Consider the following 18,442-nt stretch of genomic DNA (forward strand, 5'->3'; position numbering starts at 1 on the left):
CCTGATGAAACCATTTCCCACATTCTTATCACTTGCAAAAGTCTACAACACAGGATGGAAGAGCTGTGGACATCACAAACCAGCAAGAATAAAACAGATTAGCTTTTTTTTGTCAAATTAAAATTGTTAAATGCTTTTATGAGTTGCGCAGTATAGCTAATATTCCACTGATCTTAAATTGCTTTTATGTGCAACTGTTAAAAAAGGGTGACAATTACCTCTTCTACTACTCAACAGTTCACTTCTAATCAGTTCCTGTAATTATATTATTCAATGCATATAAACTGCATATTAACATTATAAGATACCATCTTAATTTCCTGGAAAGCAAAAACGAGTAATTTTTTTATCTGTAAGATATTAATGTCAAGAAAATGATGCCCACTGTAAAGCATAGCAGCGTGATAATCTGGGGCTGCTTTGCTTTCTCAGTACCTGGACAATTTGCTGTGATTGACAGAGCAAAATGAATTCTGCTGTTTAGAAGATCCTGAAGGAGAACGTCCGGCCATCAATGTGTTGAAGCAATTCTGCAAAGAAGAGCGGTCCAAAATTCCTTGACAGTGATGTGAAAGACTCTTCACCAATTATCGAGAAAGTTTGATTTCAGTTATTGCTGCCAAAGATGGCAGAGCTTGGATTTAGGGGGCAATTGCATTTTATATATCCTTGGTTAGTCTCAGTGTAATTAATATTAATTTGATGAAATGAAACCTTTTTGGGTGATAAAAGTGCAAAAAAAAAAATAAATAAAAATAACTGAAATCTTTGGGGAAAATAGTTTTTTACAGCTTCATGTTTGTGGTCTAGAGTTAAGTTGGTTGGGGATGAGCCTCGCGCCTCAAACACGTTCAATATGTCGTCCTCCATTAGCTCCCTGGCAAATAGGTGACTGAATCAATGGTGCCAAATCGCAAGGATGCGTAGGTCCACTGGCATATTACGAGTTTATTTACTTTCAAAATTTGTAATTAAAAAATTATACATTTTTTATATATTTTTTTTTAATTGTTTTTTGCCATTTAATATTTCACATCCAAATTATTCAATAAACACAATTCCCTCTTCATTCAGAATTTCAAGTAATTTACAGTAATTTATTTATTCCGTATTCTAGATTTTCAATTGTACTTTATGTGCAACTTCCTTTTATCATTTCGATACCTGTACTATATAGAGTTAAAAGGATGGTCCTTTACTCCGAATAAAAAAAACTACACGTCACTTGAGTTGAATGAATTTAATGCCACCAAAATTAGTACTGTAGTGTGTCTTATTGTGTATTTTTTTAAACGGATGGGGGAGAAGCAAATCATTATACTTATTTACAGCACATCAACACCAGCCTTGTCTACCTATATCAATTTGTGCGACAGTAAAAGCTCCTGGTTACAAGTCTTTAAGTCAACTATCTGGTGTTCAAAAAAGGGTGGGGGAAAAAAAGAAAAAAAAAGGAGCCGTAATCCAGCACATTGTGATTATATATACATATATATATTAATGTAATTTTTCTTACTACTCCATTGTAATTCTATTCTAAATTGTCAAAATATAATTAAGTGTTTAAAAAATGTGCATTGTTCCTTCATGTCAATGTCCCATTGAGCAAACAGGCAGCTTGCTTTGTTGCTACTCAGAAGCAAAAAAAATCTTCACGGCTTCCTGCGTCTACAGGGCAAAGAGAAATGAGACATTTTGAGAAAATATACATTACTGTTCAAATGTTTGGGGTCACCCAGGCAATTTAGTGTTTTCCATGAAAACTAACGTAATTGCTCAAAGGTTTTCTAATAATCCTTTAAACTTCTAACACAATTAGCAAATACAATGGACTATTAGAACACTGGAGGGATGGTTGCTGGAAATGGGCCTTTATACACCTATGTAGTAGATATTGCATTAAAAACAGACATTTGCAGCTAGGATAGTCATTTACAACATAAACAAAATACAGAGAGTATTCCTGATTAGTTTAATTTCATCTTCACTGATAAAAAAAAAACATTTTATTTTTAAGTGACCCCAAACTTTTGAATGGTAGTGTAACATAAGATGCAGATCAACAAAAATAGCAACAGTGCTAACAAATGCTGTATGTACACACTTACTTTTGATGCCCAAGTGCAGCACTTGTACTTGCAACAGGAGCCTGTGGCAGACAAAATAGCAAGGACATACATTAATTGTGTGTAGATCAACCTGAATCCCACTGAGCTGCAAGTGTTGTTGCACGTAGCAAACGTTAGTATTTTGTTGTGAGGGTTCCTAAATGGTTGCAAACAGTCTTTCTTCTAGGACGTTTATGTATGGTGAGTGTTTGAGACCATTCAAGAACTTGAATGAACCATGAAGGGAAAAAAAAATTAGGCTGTTCGCAAACTTTTGCTAACCCAGCTCAGCGAGATACAGGCTTAAAGAAAATGGGGCACAGTGGAAAACATGAATAAAACAAACACTTGTATCGTGTTGAAAAAGACAAAAAAGTATCTGACGTTCAACACTGATTTGAGTAAACATGGGTGAACATTAGTAAAATCTGATCCATGTAACATGTCAGCAGGTGCAAAACAGCAGCAGCCGTAAAAATTGTAAATATTTATGCACAGTAGATTATGTGCATGATTTTGCTTGTTCCGTGAAATGAATTTAACATTTGGTTTATATTGCCCCCTGCTGATGAATTTGAGGATTGTATTGAGTGGCACAGACGTCTACTAACTAGTTTTAACATCCAATTGGAAAAGGAGGAAAAAATACTTCTCTAAATAATTGTGTTTTGTTGAAAAATGAAAATTGACAGTACCCAGTTTTCTTGGTCCTCCTTGTTATGCGGTGCCTCTGCAGAGCCTGATCTTCTCTTGCGACTGGAACAAGAACATTTGGGTTAGACTAAGTCAGGTTTCAGAGCTGAAATCCTTAGGCCGGTTTGTGCAATTTTTGATTCAATTTACAATTTTCTTCAAATCAAGCTCCAGTTCAATATTTACGATCGACAAACATTTACAAACATGACAGAAGGCAAGTTTCATGGTGAAAGCTGTGAGGTTAAACTGCGTCACGAAACAAACTTCGGAGGCTCAAGATGAAAGACGAGTGTACCTCGGCGCAGTTGGGCACTCCTGCCTCAGTGTCTCAACATCTGTAAATTCTACGGACTGGCCACCACTTCTGGTCCTAAAAACATTGCCCTGTGGGGGTAAAACAGAGAAGAATAACAGGGTCCAATGACAGCATAGTGGGAACAAAAACAGTGTCCCTTTAATCCCTGAAATAACCAAAGTGTCAACTCAAATGCGTAGGATCGATGAGTGAACTATCATCTTTTTACCTTGATCAACTTGGTTGAAATTTCCCCGTCAGAGGCAAGCTCTTGATGTCTAAGCACATACTTGTGGCATTTAGACAGAGCTTTCTCGCTCGGGGAAGATACTTGGATTGCATTGGGTATTATGGGCTGCATGACAGTGCCTAGGTCGACATTAGAAGATGGTTTGTGGTCTACCCATTTCTCCCCACCGGCAGAGTGTGAGCGTCTGTGCACTGGATTAATTTGCTGAGCTGGCTGGTGATCCCAGTGGAAAAGAGAAAAACCAAGAAATTATTCAGATTTGTGACAATTAAACTTGGATTTTGTTTCTTCATCAAGCGAGTGGGTCGTTCAGGTGCGGCAAGAATAATTGTACAACTGGAAGTCACGGGTGACACTGTTGACACTCACTGTTGAGCACCGTACATATGGCACTATACAAATTAACTGATATGAACCCAGAATGCTATTGAGGAGAATAACAAAAACAATTCTGGCATATTTGGTGACTGTTCCAGTAATATATACACTTATTCAACGCTACAGGTGAAAACACCCACTGCAAGGAAAGCATCCCAGTAGTTTGTGAGTTGTCATGCAAAGGTGACAGAATGTGAAACCGCATGCACATTTAAAACAAAGTGCATGTATGATTTAAATGGAATTTGTACAGTATTGCAAATTTAAAGATGAATAGCGTAAACCAATTTTGAGAGAGCAAAAAATTGGAGTGGAAAAATTCTACAAGCAAGATATACATAAACTAAAGCAGTACTTGGCAAAAGCTCAGGGGTTAAAGTCTAAAAAACATAATTGACATCCAGGCCAAAAAACACGTATGGCACACAGTCTCTGAATGTCACGCAAAGCTACTAACAGTTCTAATTAGCAGATGTAGAGCACACTATGGCCTGCCACAACCAAAAAGAAACCACGTCCCAAACACATCTAGGTGACTAGCACACACTAACCCTTATGCCTGCCTCTAGGTCTAGTCCGTGGACCAGCCGCGTTGCAGGGGCCTCTGTTTCTGAGGCAAAGCGATGGCCTCTCCTGCGATTCGCTCTGCTGGCGTCATTGCACATGGCGGGAGTCCGGCTCCTGCACTGAGGGGTTCCCGCTTCTCTATATTGGGAGGTTGCTGAGTCTACAGGACACCTCTGCTCCCACTCAGAGATGGAAGATGCTACTGAGGGATAAGATGAAGTGGAGGAGGCGGTGGCGGCGGCGGCGGCATTGTCCTGAACTGCCCTAATCTTAGCTTGACTCTGTTGGGAAGGTGCTTGTCGAAGATCCTGAAAAGTGATGAGGGAACGAGGCCAAAAGCATGGTGTGCTTAGTTAAGGTAGTTAGAAATACACAAGGTCACATACAGGATAAAAGCAGCAGCCGTAAGTAGCAAGTCTGCGAAATGGATCGATTACACTCTGTCAAACAAAAAAACGTGAAGGCCTGCTTGATAGACATCCAAACACACGTCAATACAGCACCACGTATTTATTGTTATCACTTACTGGTGATGGAGAGGCCGACCTCTTCTGTCCATACTTGCGATCTCGGTCCCTTGAGGGCCTTTCTGGTTTTTCTGGTCTCTCTGTGCTACTGCTGCTGCCACGGCTGCTCTCTGAAACGATCGCTTTGAGCTGCTTCAGCTTCTCATCCTTGACCCATAACTTGTTCTGCATCTCCAGCTGCTTGGCATTCACCCGTCTCTCCTAGAAAAGCAAAATGGCTCTCAAAGGACGGTGGCACTACGTTTATACGACCATAGTGTCACATCTTGATAATTCCACTCACACACTCCTTCTCCCACTTGAGTTTGGCGTCGGTAACCATGCCCTGCATGTGCTGCTCCATTCGCCTCCTTTCCGACAGTTCCTGCTGGAGCTTTTGCGCACGAGTCTCCAGCTCTTGCTCGAGTGAGCGTTTGTCGCTCTCATACAAGTCGGTTGTCTTTTGCAGAATGTCAATCTAGACAGTGGAGACATTTGAACTAATGTGCTGTCACTGACAGAGCTTCACTCAAATTGACCGGCCCACAAGACATGACTTAAATAAATAAAGTAATATATTTTTATTAGGAGAAACAGGGTTACAATTGACAATTTACAGGAAAAAGTTTGACGCCGGGGCCTAACCCAGTTGAGGGAGATATGTACCTTGTATTCCAGGGTCTTGGACTTTTTTTCGAGTCGCTCGAGTTCTGTTTTTTGGTTGATGATAACTTTATCCCTCTCGCTCAGTTTGCTTTGCTGGTCTTGGATTATGTTCTCCTTATTGCCAAGTTGACCATCAAATTGCTGAAGCATGGAATTCAGCATATTGGCTGCACAAGAAAGCACAGTGTGAGCGACTATGACACTAAACCCGAGATGAATTCAAATGCTGAACTGTGGTAAAGAAAAACAGACAATGCCACAGATGGTCTATTAAACCTCACTAAATCAGAACTGTAACTAAATTCTCTCAAACATCATTCAATGCTGTGTAAATGTTGTACCAGCTTTGTTGAACTGCTCTGCCATCAGCTGACGGATGTGATGTCTCTTCTCCAGGACCTCAATCAGGCGTGGTAGTGTCTGATCATCTCCTGGGTCCACCAGCTCACAGGACGGCATAGGTGGAAAGTGTTCAATGAGTTGATTGAGCAGAGCAGCATCATCTACCATAGAAAACGTGAACATATAAAATCAGGGCATTGGTCAAGAGATATTTGCAAAGTCTCATAAACATGGCACAATAAGAGAGCGATAGTTAGAAATACGAAAGATGTACCAATGGAGCGGGACATTTTTGAAAAACATTTGAATTGTGAGAATGATTTAAGATACAATTATTTCTTTAAGGTTATTTTCTAGTATGTTTGTTGAAAAAAATATCTTAACCTGTATCACAATAAACAACACCAAATGTATTTTGCTCAAATAAAGTCAAATGATTATGAATAATATTATGCTACTTCATTGAGTTGTCAGCTTGCAGTCTTTAAAGCGTTTGCTCAGACAACTTCACACAGTTCCCCCAAACAAGAGTCATGTAAACAAGTCAGACCACAGTACTTGTACAAACACATCTGTAGCTGCATCAATTGAACATTAACATTTCATGATATGTAAACATGTGGAGTGCACTTCTTAAGTATTAAACTCATATGGACACTGTATAAATTATTCAATACAAGATACATATATGAAATAAATAAATATTGTACCAGCCGACTGAAGCGAAGCCGTTTTTTTGTCCAAAATCCTACCATATTGCAACGTCAATTAAAATGTGATTGATCATTTCAGCTCTACTTACCAGCATTACAGAGAGCTCCTCGATCATCCAGGCGATGTGACAGCTCGTCCCTGAATGCTTGATTTCTTTGCCTGCGTCCAGCCGCGAGCCCGCAGATCGGCCTGTCCACCGGCCGCGCAACTTCCACCTCTTGTGTCATCTCTGCAAACCGCATTACGAGCTGCGGCACCAAAGGCAATGATTGCAAGATTATGACGTAGCAGAGTTGAACTCCTCTTATGAAGTGTATTGCGAAACAGCAACAAGTCTATTATAGAAGGAGAAACCACTTTTTGAGGCAGACTCGGACAAGTTGAGGGACAGACGGTTGAGACAGTTATGGTTTTGTCAAAAGACACCTCTGTGAAGTCTGTCAAATAGCCAGTGTAAGTAAAGTAAATCTTTTGAGTTGCCCCCAATGGCTGTTAGTGCGATCTATATGCATTACCATTGTTTCCTCGTAATCATCGGCTTTTGGGTTGACACAAACAATCATCTTAACCTTTCCTTCTCCATCAAAGTAATTCTTAAAAAGGTGAGTCACTTTCGAGTCCCTGTATGGCACCATCTGGAAAAGAAGGGCAACATGATAGTGGAGGCGGGGGGGATACTAACTCTTGTGAGAAGCAAAACTACCCACTTTGTTGGTTCCACACATCTGGTTCTCTCGCAGGACTTCCATACATGTGCGCAGAGTCATCAAAGACTGATTTATATTACCTGGAATATATGAAGGAAGATGAATAATTTTCACTGACAATCGCTGACAATAAAAGAGACGGACCTGCTTCACGCAGACGGCTTCCCTCTGCTCTCGTTCTACTGGTGCGCTCGCTCCCTGCCAGGTCAACCAAACACAGCTGGCTGACATTCACCTGGTTTTTGTCCTAGAATGCACCCACAGATTGAACATCAACAGAAACATGTTGGATTAATTTATCTGCCTGCTTTTGTGTCACATCATCGTTAGCTTAAAGCGAACTAACGCTAATGGTCACTGTTTTCTAAAAGAAATCTTGAATACAGAATCCATCGAGTAACTTTTGGAGCGAGATATTACCTGCAGAACGTTGTCGCCATCAGCATCGAGGGGTGCCTGAACCAGCTTTAAAGTGAAGACACTGTGGGAACGACTGGATTCACGGTTCAGTTGCGTGTTGGCAATCCTTCTCTTTTTTTGACCTACAAGAAGCAGTAATTCACTCGTTTACACTCATGTTGAATGATCCGATTCATGGAAAACACTGAAATACCCAAATTCAAAGGATAAAAAGACAAAGACCACAACAATACGTGGTGGTTTCTGCAAGATTTTAAGTACCATATACGGTATATTCATATCTCAAAAACAAATCATATGTCCCTAAAAATTAGAGGTCTCATCTTGGCCCCATTTTCACATCTAAGGTACTGTTAGAAGCAAAGAGTGGCTCTAATTGATGCTAATTTCCCAAGGAGTAATTAAACCACTTTTCACTCACCCTTCCAGAAGACTTCAAATGCCTCTTCTGTCGATTTGACCTCAACTTCAGTGCAGCCAGCAACATACATGTTATGATTCTGATCTTCTCGTAGAATCTTAGATTGAGGAGGTCTGAGAGATCCAAAAGCAAACAAAACTTGAAGCACCAAAACACAGTGGTACAATGATATAGACATTAGACAATCAAAGGTGAAAACACAACAAGATACATTGTGATGCAGGCGCATGCCACGAACATAAAAGGCCGCGGCTGAAGCAAGAGGGCAGTCATTTCATTTGGAAAATAACATGAAAATGCCAGAGAAATCAACGCATTCGAGTTCGATGGCCTTGGCAAGTGGCAACACAAGACGCCCGCCGGTTGCTTCACTTCTTCCGACGGCATTGTTAGTCCATTCATATATGGAGTAAAGCTCAAGCCATTCAGTGAGTACAAATGTAGTACCAGCTCAAAGCAGAGCTACAGTAGTAAGCCAGAATGACACAAAGCTAGTAAACTATGTTAAAGGTTAAAATCACAAGCCTTCTCGACAGCATGAACAACAACCTTTGAGTACTGACAGATAGCAAATAGCTTCTATACAGTGAAGCTAACAATACAAATAAAATCTTTGGGACCACATACACAAAGTCAGTGTTCTTGACAGGTGTGCCAATACCGAGCCACCTAACAAAAGAGAATGATTTTTGGGTGACTCAACTTTACAGCAGGAAAAAAAGTCTCCAATGTAGTATATCAATTGTATCGTATCCAATATGTGAAACAATCGTATGACGTAACACGGATTGGACCGCCGGCGCCGCTCTTCTGAGTGGGATCAGGTCAGCCTGTAGTAATTGATTTTTTTTCTTTTTTTCTATAAAGCAATCACTGCCTCTTACTTTGGTCTGATGGGATCAAAAGGGGCATCCTCGAGAAGATCATAGATGTAGTTGTTATAGACCTCAACGTAGGATACCAAAATGCTGTAACAACAGTCTTCATCCACATTCTCAGCTTTACATGCCTCTTGTGGACTGATCATGTCTGCAAATTCTGGGTCCGCCTTCTGCCTAAACAGAATGAATAATGAGGAGCAGAATGTTGAGTCGATCGCTAACAATGTAACTGCCAGGGAAAGAAAAACAAATAGTACCTAGAGGAAGGTGTCTTGGGCACTAAAGGTTGAGTGTCTCGCTTCTGTCTCTCAAGGAGAGCATCAACGTCATTCTGGATGTCAATCCCATTTTTGTCATCTGGTTTAAACACCTATAGAAACAAGCATCTTCTTTTTTTTTCCATATTTGAAAATCAAATCATTTTAAAATTTTGTCAGATCTGTCACCACCTTTTTTACGTTTGAAAAAAGCCTGATTGTTTTCATTTGTTAGACGGTGCATGTGCATATACATTTTTATCAAGGTCTTACAAATCGTTTGGCCTGAAAGGGGCCGATACTGTTGAACAGCATGTCAAGAGATCGAGGGAGGAGTCCACCCTCTCCAGGCGAGCCTGTCATGGTGAAGGTCTTACCACTTCCTGTGACACCATATGTAAACAGCAGACCTTGACGGGGAGAAAAAAATAATAACCATAAAGGAAAAGATGGAACGCATGTAGTTAAGTTAAGCTTATGCACTTACCATTTTTACATTGAATAAGGTCCTCCACTAGCGGCTTGGCAACTTCCTCAAAGAGCTCCATTTGAGTGGTATTAATACCAAATACTTTTTTGAAAGAGTATTGCGTCTAAAATATTGTTAACAAAAAATAGATGTCAGTTTATCCAACGTCACTACAGAATTGTATGCAAAAATACTGATCACACATTTTGTAAATTCAAATAACTGGAAACATAAAGGCTGGTTGTGTGTTAGTGATGCCTCCCAGATTAGACACGTATAGCAAAGTGAAATTGACACCAAGTCTGGTGGAAGTTTAAGTAGAGTCCAAATATGGAACCGAATTCGAGCCACTGCAGATAATCTTGACCTCGGAGACACTGACACATACTGTACCTCTTTGAATTCTCCATTGCGGTTAGCTTTAAGGCCATCCGGAGCATGCAGCTGAATTGTGGAGTTGCTAATCATTTCAATGCAACATTCCTCATTGTCTGCTCCAAGTGGCCGTATACGGCAGTACACCTACAAAAGAAACAGTGCACATCTTCAAAGTACATACTGTATTGAAAATCAATCAACAAAGCTCTTTCAAGTGTCCCTGGTTATACATTTCAAATACATAAGAGCGATATAGCTGCTTTTAAACCAGTTGCGTGTAGTGCATTAGGCTTTTTTTCTTCCTCCCAATAGCTACATCAAGAGAAAACCACTTGAGCTCCTCTGAAATTTTATTGTGTAGAAGGAAGGAATAAATAAATAAATAAATAAATAAATAAATAAATAAATAAATAAATAAATAAATGCGACAATCAACCAAGGTTATGTTCACTTACGCCAACAGGATCTTTCTCTGTATGGGAAGCCTTTTTGATGCCAGGCCTGCGAGGAGTCTTGCATTTCCTGCAGATAAAAAACAAAATAGAAGGCTCTTTACTGTTAAATTAGTCTCATCATTATTGCACAACACAGAATATTAAACACAGGTTTACGTGAGACAGCTTTTAGTTTTTACATCCACAAATGTAATGTTGAGTTGCTAATCGGGATCAGTGACGGTTGGTCGAACACCTTAACACACACATGAAGATTTATGACGGAGTATGGTCTGCACTATAATAAAATGTTGTTGACATATTTAAGATCCAGTCTCGCACATAAATACGTTAGTGAATTTAAACAACATTTTAATTTAATAGCAACCGAGGTACGGTGTTGTACAATCCTGCCCTTGTGCGGTTGGCCCGGTTCGATGGACTAAATGGGGACTGGGGAGCGAGCTAGCGTCGGTGATTTCGACGGACACTGGTAATCTTCCGCAATCTGGCCATTAGTGCCCAGGAACAACGAAAACTGAAATTTAACTGCAATTCACACGAGAGTTTTGTGAGACAGAATTTTATACATACCCCGGTCTATACATTTTTTGTGCTGTTTAACGCCAGGTAAAAAGCTTCGCGGAACAAAGCGCCCTGTCTCTATTTTTGAAATTTCCCCCCTGTCAAAAGGCTTTCAACTTCCGGTATATTTAACCAATCATAGTGCCGCATGGAATGCTCAAATCCAGAGGTTCCGCCTTCAAACGTAATGACGCGTTCAAATGCAATGCGTGTTATTTTGTTCCATCCCAAATTGAGAAATATGTGACGCACGCACACACGCACGAAAACACATACTGACACTGAATTCAAATATACAACTTGATAAATAACAATAAATATAATAAGTGCCACTGTGGGGTGGAGCAGATAGTCAAGCACAAACTGTTTTCTGAGAGAAAGTTACAGTTCATGTCACCAGTTAGCCATATTATGGTGTATTCATTTTTAAAAAATCACGACGCGTTGTATAAATAGGCTTTAATTTGGAATAAATACATTTTCAAAATGATCAGTGTAAAATGTCAGAAGTTTCATAAAGAACCATGTGGATGAAAATGTCGAATTTTAATGCTGTAAAAAAAAAGAAAAGGCATTGTATTCCAGTTGTATTTTCATTTTTTGTTCCCTTCAAGCTCTTCATTGTTCCCATCTGCAGCTATCTTAAAATTCAGGGACATCAAATATATTTGATTGTTTCACTGGATTTTGGTATGTTATCGAGCTATGTTGTAGCATTAGTAGCGTAAATGTACATTGGGTTTCAGGAAACATTGTTACACAAATGTTAGAACAGTCATTCCCATTGTGTTTTGGCAGATCGTCAATTTGCATCACATCCAACAGCAGTCATCACAGTGATGTACATTGGGTTTAAGAAACATTGTTACACAAATGTTAGAAAAGTTATTCCCATTGTATTTTAGTCAGATCGCCAATTTGCATCACATCCAACAGCAGTCATTACAGTGATATCAGCTCAGTGCAGATGGCATATTTTCATTCACATAGACAGCTTCCAATAAAAACATGTTATATACTGTACACAATAACAAATGTTGGTTTATCCAAAGACCAGCTTGGAGTTCTGCAACGTGATGTAGCCATAACACAAGTATCAATGTGCTTTTAACTGGCTCTCATGTGTTTTTTGCTGACCAACTGATGCTGAAAGGAGGGGTAGGATAAAGAGGAGGAGGATGATCAGATTGACCAGTAGGCAAAGTACTGTTAGACCCAATGAGTTTGCAAAGGTGATGGGTAGGGAGTGGTTCAGAAGCCAGGAACGTCGCAATACCATGTCTTGCTCAACAGCCATCATCTGGAAGTGGGTGCCAAGGATGCCAAAGATGTGGAAAAGTTGATGACTGTGACCTGCAGACAGAGTTATGACACAATGTTCATAATGCCAGAGGACCAAGAACATCTTTCTCTAACATTTTTGACGCTGATTCAAAAATGCCTTTACTTTTTTTCAACCATATATAGGTTTTTAAGATTTTTTCATTTTTTGTTTTTAAATTTATTCCTCCTCAGGCCCTCCCTGTTTGGAGTTTGCAAACAATACCAAGTAAACAACAAACATTTGTTGATGATAAGTAATCACAAAATATGGTATTGTAAAAAAACTGTTATTCAATGTAATAATAACAATTTGATAGAATAATAATACATTCTAAAAGCTATCAAACACCAGTGTTAAATCTTGAGCGGAGAAAAATATCACAATCACCATTTTAAATTAGCTTGTGTTGTTATTCTTGAACTCTTGATGCAAGATCATGTAACGTGATGTTTTTTTCCCCATGAAATGTCCCTCCGTCGTCTGTTTTCTAAACTGTGCAAATGGTTGCATAATTCAGCCAAGGAACAGACTTGGTTGAACTTGGTTTACATGCAAATGTCAACACAATTCTTAAGTCTGTCTGACCCAAGAATAAAACAGTTCGCTTTGCGGGCCAATCTTAGATTTGTCTTACCAATATAGTCGAAGCTGCCAGGTGCCAGGCGCTCGGGTAAATGTGTTGCAAACAGGAAGCCAGTGAGGAAAGCCAGTGCAATGTGGGTAAAGTGGAAGACATTGGCTTCGTTATCAGTGCAGCCTTCCCCTTCACATAGGAACAGCTGGAAAAGATAAACATTGCAGCTTTAGCAGCTGGAAACACTTTTTCAAGAAATGTATCCTTTAGTCTTGCTATCATATTAATCATTGTTTTGTACTTTGGCACCTGAACCAAAACCAGTTTGATGTCAATTTTGCTCTCTGTCTCTCTCGACGACAGGTGACAAACTCAAGGCCCGGGGGCTAGATACGGCCCGCCACATCATTTTATGTGGCCCGCGAAGACAAACTGTGCATCAAATTTGTGTGTCATTGCAAGAATTGCAAATTGTCTTCACTTTTAATAATATCTTTTTTTTTTTCAATATTTGACTAGTTTTTACTCGTGTGATTTGAAAATGAGTTATTTGTCAGTTTGTTTTGTAGCTTTCACTGTATATAATATGAGGTGCTCTTACATTTATTTGGGTTGACAGTCATAAAGGCCCTCCGAAAGAAGCTATGACTACAATGCGGCCCGCGAAAAAAATGAGTTTGACACCCCTCGTCTAGACTTTCTCCACATCCGCTGATATTGTAGCTGTGGTGTGTTGTTGAAACTTACTGACAATGAGCTGACAATGGGGCAATGAGTAGAAATTCAAGAATTGCATGCGCATGGGGACAACTTGTTTTTTGTTTTTGTCCCAATTCGGAGATAAGTGTGGCCCTACCCTGTAGAAGAGAGGAATGCTGTCAAACAGGTAAGGGTAGGCAAAAGCAACAAGACGGAGCACTCTGCTGAACCTTGGAGGCTGGCATTCAGAGAATCTGAAATGAATGAAAATAAATCATGCTCAAATATTCAAGCTCCTTGCATTTATTTTTATACGTGCATCGAATGGCAACTAACAGAGACAATGACCCATAAAAAAACGGGAGATGAGCGGATTTAGGGGCTGAATGTTTGAAAGGATACTATTGATAACAGCTTACTCAATAGAACTTTCACCCACCCGCGTAATTTTTTTTTCTACTCCATCTTCTTTTTACATTCAAATGGTAGAACGCAAGAATAATTGACTTAATCAAAATGAGGTTTCTGTAAAACAAGTTTTGCTTCTATTCATTGTTCCACCTACTTCCAGCTGAAACTAAAACTGCAGTAAGTTGCTGTTTGTGGTTGCTCTCTCTAGTGACATTAACAAGACACCACGAGATCAAAATGTCACTGCTGGAAAGATTATCTGAAGGTGAATAACAAAAGCAGAATCACACAGGGGTGTAAAACTAACCTAATTTCAGACCCATTTCAATAGTACAAGTGAAAGATGTTTACCTCTTTACAACCTCATGCTTATAATGAAGAAATGGCAATCCAAGCCTGGCAAGTTGGCAGATGGGCATGAAAAACAGTGAAGCGGTTATATATATGTACATCATCTCCTACCTACAGCCCAAGCGTGTCTAGTAACTCGGTGTAATGATTTACATTGGCAATCAATCAAACACACACACATTACAGCCAGATCTTAGAGGCGAATGCAATGGAATCATTTTAAATATTGTATATTTGTCTGCATAGTTAAGGCGTAGCTGGCACATAATTCACAAGATGATAGCTGGTGTGTTAACAAGCATGACATATTTCTACCAAGAGATAAAGTGCTCACCATACCTGGAGTAGCAGGCCAGGCCAGTGCATATGATGGCGTTAAGCAGAGCAATGGGGACGAAGCACTGGTGGAAGATGCTGTTTACCCACTTGTCTGGGAACACGTAAGCTGAATACGTGATTGCAGTACCTGGATTTCAACATATTTGTTTTAGAAATTTGACTTTTAACAGTTTGTAAATTTATATTGAGGTGAGCTTTGTTTCTATTACGTAATTTTCCACCAATGTACATGAGACCATGTCGTGCACATAATATGAAAAGAATATGCTTTGGTTACTTTTGTTAACTAACCATAAAAATAGTCCAATAATGTTTAAACGGTGAACGACCAAAACATATGATCAACCGCAAAATTTAATACAGAGCAAATATTTTGCCTTTTCAAATGTTGCTCGGTTTTGACGGAGACTTGAGAGGAATTACTCCAACAACTTGTCACAAAAAAAAAACATTCAAGATATTTTTTTGTAAAAGTTCAGCAAATGTACTGGCTGCACATGTGACCGTAGATAAAAAAATTGACTTGCATTATCTAAAATTTTTGTGGAAAAACAATACTATTCATGATTTTCAATATGGTTGATAGTGATATACAACTGCATTGCATCCAAGCAAGAGCTCTTTCTTTGGCTTATGAGTGTATTGCAGTAAGGACACGCATCACACTCACCCATGCTGTAGAGACTTAGAGCTCCATAATCAATATAAAAGCACATATGTCGCACCCGTGCTGACATGCTGTTGAAGGTGTGAGCGCAGCTTGATGCAAGTGGATATATGCAACTGGAAATGATTAAGACCACCAGAGGCCAGGTGAAGGGGTGCTGCCATGCAGTTTGGATGAGCACCACGCTTACTAGTTTCCATAGAAAGTACCTGCAAAGAGGAATAAATGGGTCAAGGTGTGCTACGGAGAAAAAAAAAAATGCAACATTGTAGGAAAAACAGCGCTTACAATATACCGGCAATTAAAATCAGGAAGCATCAAGTTATGAGGAAAGCTATGCATTGCATGTTCTTCAATCATGAGAATTTTGGGTGCATCAATATAGATATATAAAATATTTTGTCCCCTGAATACATTGTTGAATAATGCTTTTAATTTTTTGATATTGCTTGTACAATGACTAGAGGCAACAGAGATGTGGTTCCTCAGAAAAATTCTGAAGATATCATGGGAGGAAAAACGGACAAATCAGGAGGTCCTCGAAATGATGAATATGAAAAGATCACTCCTCAATACAGTACGAAAAAAACAGATGAAATTCTTTGGGCACACCTACAGAACAAAGGGAATAGAACATCTCAGCGCAACAGCAAAGATTGAGGGAAAGAGAAGCAGAGGACGCAAACGACAAATGTATGTGGACAGCCTCAATGAATGGGCAACTCATAAAGAGCTAACAAACAACCAGTTCATGAAAGCTTCGGATGACAGAGAAGAATGGAGGGCCATGGCCGTCAATGCCTGTTCCAGGCAAGACACTTGATGATGATGATGTACAATGACAAAGAATAATTCCTATTCTACTAGTGTCCATTGTTAAACTCAAGGCTGGCGATGTGTTGCCAAGGAACATTTGCGAGACTGCTACAGGTTGAGGAAACACAGTTGCTAGGAAGCATAACATAAAAAAAGATATACAAAAATCCCATTTGGATCAGTCTTAAATGATTGTGACCCTTATGAGTGATTTTACTAAACTTGGGCCATTTCGCCATTTTCATGTGTAATTAATGTTCTCTCTCCTAAATTTACCACTCAGTACAGATGACATTGTGACAGCCTTTTAAAAATATTATTTGCATGATATTAGGCAAACGAAAATTGTTTCAACAACCCAATACCAAACTGTGTGTAAGAGCGTGTCAAACAAACAATGAGCGCAGGCACATGACGGCAAGATGATCCAGGTGCTTACCAGGTGGGCAAAAAGTGGGTCCAGATGTTAAGGGTCTCATTGGTCAGCTGAAAGAGGCTTAAGATGCAGTCAGTGGCTGAGCTACCATGGTAGCGGTAGCCAGAGATAATGCTGTCCTCATGGAAAACCTCAAAAAGAAAATAGGCAAAAGAAAATAAATTCTCTGTCAAAACAAAATGTATAGGTTGAGATGTGTACGACTTGTCATAGTTTTCCAACATTAGGCGATGTTTTATCTCTATAGTAAAAAGGTCTACAAAATACAACACTACCCTGAGATGAGTTTCTATTTGAAATTTCACTGTTATATTACAACTTGTTGTTTTTCCTAATAATTGTAAAATACTGTATTTGACTTAATAGTTAATCAGTTAACAAGAACAGCGGATAACTGTAATTCAAGAAAATAAAACTAGAGGTATTGCTTTAAATTTCTGAAGTTAGATCAGTATCTTATTGTATTTTGTATAAAAAAAAAATTGGGGGGGGGGAAAGGTGCAGTATATTTTAATGGCTATTTGGGGGAGATTCATACGGCCCTGGTCTCTAGCCTATAAATTTATTCGAGGCCCCCAAACCACCTATACTAATTATGATAGCCATCCATTTTCAAAGCAGCCTTTCCTCATTATGGTTGCGGGTGAGCTGGACTATATCTCGGTTGTGTTCAGGCAAGAGACGCGATACACTCTAGACTGGTCGCCATGTGCGATTAAAAATAAAATGATTAATTACCAAAAAGTCCAAAAAAGTCATTTTAAATATCACTGATTTACTTGAGACGTAACTCTCTTTTGGCATGATATTGCCTTGCAGTATTATACAAGATATTGTTTGTTACATTTAAGAAAACAATGAAAATGCACTGAATTGAAAATAATTCTCACAGAACTTTTCACACCCAACGCAAGTGCAGTAAATCATGGCACAAGTTTGAGTTCTTGTCTCATTGCTCTAAGTTTCTATTGAGTTTTGTCGTACATTGATGTGAGATAAAACCATGTTTGAAGTACAGGTGTAGCACAAAAGTAAACATTGCTTCTTTGTACAGTTACTTTGAAGTGATGACAAATTTCCCACCCACTTAATTAAGAATATCATATGTTTCCGTTAAAGGTACAGCAAACTTACTTTGGGCACTTGATTGACGGTGACGACTCTTGGCAATTTGATGAGGCTGAGCATGCTTAACCTCAAAGTGCTGCTATGCTGTCTGTGAGTTCTCTGACTCGAGGCTGCCGTCGGGGTGTGCCCAGATGTCTTTATAAGCGTTGTGCTGCCATGCCGTTCCCAGTGGATTCCATGCTTCACCCCCCCCCCCCCCCCCCCCCCCTTCAAACCCAGCGAGAATATCCAGTATACCTGTGCCACTCCCTCCTCTACTTACTCCTCCCTCGATCTTCATTCATACTACACACTTGCTGTTTTGTTATTCTGCCAAAGTCAGAAAGGTCATGTAGCACTTGCTTGGGTCAAACTTAGTAGCCAATTTAATGTTTTATCCTCAGTGTTAACGGGAAATTTATTCAATACCTTACTATTGTACTATTTAGCTAAAGACACATGACTACTAACACAATATTATAATGAGATGCTACATATTCAAACTTCAAGCTATATTGTATTGGCTGCTAAGGTATTGTGCAGCATTATTTTTGTTACTACTAACAAACACAACAATGTAATGTTAAGATCTAATTTGACCACCATTGCCAAGCATCGTTTCTGCTCTCTCTCGCTCAGGGGAA

General features: G+C 39.4%; 2 protein-coding genes across 5 annotated transcripts; both read right to left on the minus strand.

Annotated features, from left to right (window-relative positions):
- Positions 1-1,225: 1,225 nt before the first annotated feature.
- Positions 1,226-11,218, minus strand: LOC125967350 (kinesin-like protein KIF23). Of its 4 annotated transcripts, XM_049718349.1 has the most exons (23): positions 11,084-11,217; positions 10,511-10,577; positions 10,071-10,199; positions 9,696-9,801; positions 9,482-9,618; positions 9,209-9,321; positions 8,955-9,125; positions 8,071-8,183; positions 7,650-7,771; positions 7,374-7,476; positions 7,230-7,309; positions 7,038-7,157; positions 6,611-6,770; positions 5,808-5,969; positions 5,467-5,633; positions 5,105-5,278; positions 4,822-5,022; positions 4,279-4,602; positions 3,329-3,562; positions 3,100-3,188; positions 2,804-2,864; positions 2,109-2,149; positions 1,226-1,668 (listed from the first exon to the last, which is right to left on the minus strand). In XM_049718349.1, the coding sequence occupies exons 1-23, from the start codon at positions 11,095-11,097 to the stop codon at positions 1,653-1,655; spliced, it is 2,904 nt and encodes a 967-aa protein (XP_049574306.1). In that variant the 5' UTR covers positions 11,098-11,217; the 3' UTR covers positions 1,226-1,652. The 4 variants fall into 4 exon arrangements, with proteins under 4 accessions (XP_049574306.1, XP_049574307.1, XP_049574308.1 ...); XM_049718350.1 differs by lacking the exon at positions 3,329-3,562 and having other exon boundaries at positions 11,084-11,218; XM_049718351.2 differs by lacking the exon at positions 4,279-4,602.
- A 300-nt stretch (positions 11,219-11,518) lies between these two features.
- On the minus strand, positions 11,519-17,990 carry paqr5b (progestin and adipoQ receptor family member Vb). The gene is made up of 8 exons (XM_049718353.1): positions 17,826-17,990; positions 16,695-16,822; positions 15,443-15,648; positions 14,773-14,899; positions 14,434-14,478; positions 13,829-13,925; positions 13,033-13,177; positions 11,519-12,427 (listed from the first exon to the last, which is right to left on the minus strand). The coding sequence occupies exons 1-8, from the start codon at positions 17,877-17,879 to the stop codon at positions 12,171-12,173; spliced, it is 1,059 nt and encodes a 352-aa protein (XP_049574310.1). The 5' UTR covers positions 17,880-17,990; the 3' UTR covers positions 11,519-12,170.
- Positions 17,991-18,442: the final 452 nt, after the last annotated feature.

The sequence above is a fragment of the Syngnathus scovelli genome, chromosome 4 (assembly GCF_024217435.2).
Source record: "Syngnathus scovelli strain Florida chromosome 4, RoL_Ssco_1.2, whole genome shotgun sequence".
NCBI classification, from domain to species: domain Eukaryota; kingdom Metazoa; phylum Chordata; class Actinopteri; order Syngnathiformes; family Syngnathidae; genus Syngnathus; species Syngnathus scovelli.

Coding starts and splice junctions, on each gene's coding strand:
- LOC125967350 (XM_049718349.1), bottom strand. Junction 9,802..10,070: donor GCAATGGAGAATTCAAAGAG/GTACAGTATGTG, acceptor ACAATATTTTAG/ACGCAATACTCTTTCAAAAA. Junction 5,023..5,104: donor TCAAGTGGGAGAAGGAGTGT/GTGAGTGGAATT, acceptor TTGCTTTTCTAG/GAGAGACGGGTGAATGCCAA.
- paqr5b (XM_049718353.1), bottom strand. CDS start 17,879: ATGCTCAGCCTCATCAAATTGCCAAGAGTCGTCACCGTCAATCAAGTG. Junction 16,823..17,825: donor CCGTCAATCAAGTGCCCAAA/GTAAGTTTGCTG, acceptor TTTCTTTTTGAG/GTTTTCCATGAGGACAGCAT. Junction 13,178..13,828: donor GCATTCCTCTCTTCTACAGG/GTAGGGCCACAC, acceptor TATCTTTTCCAG/CTGTTCCTATGTGAAGGGGA.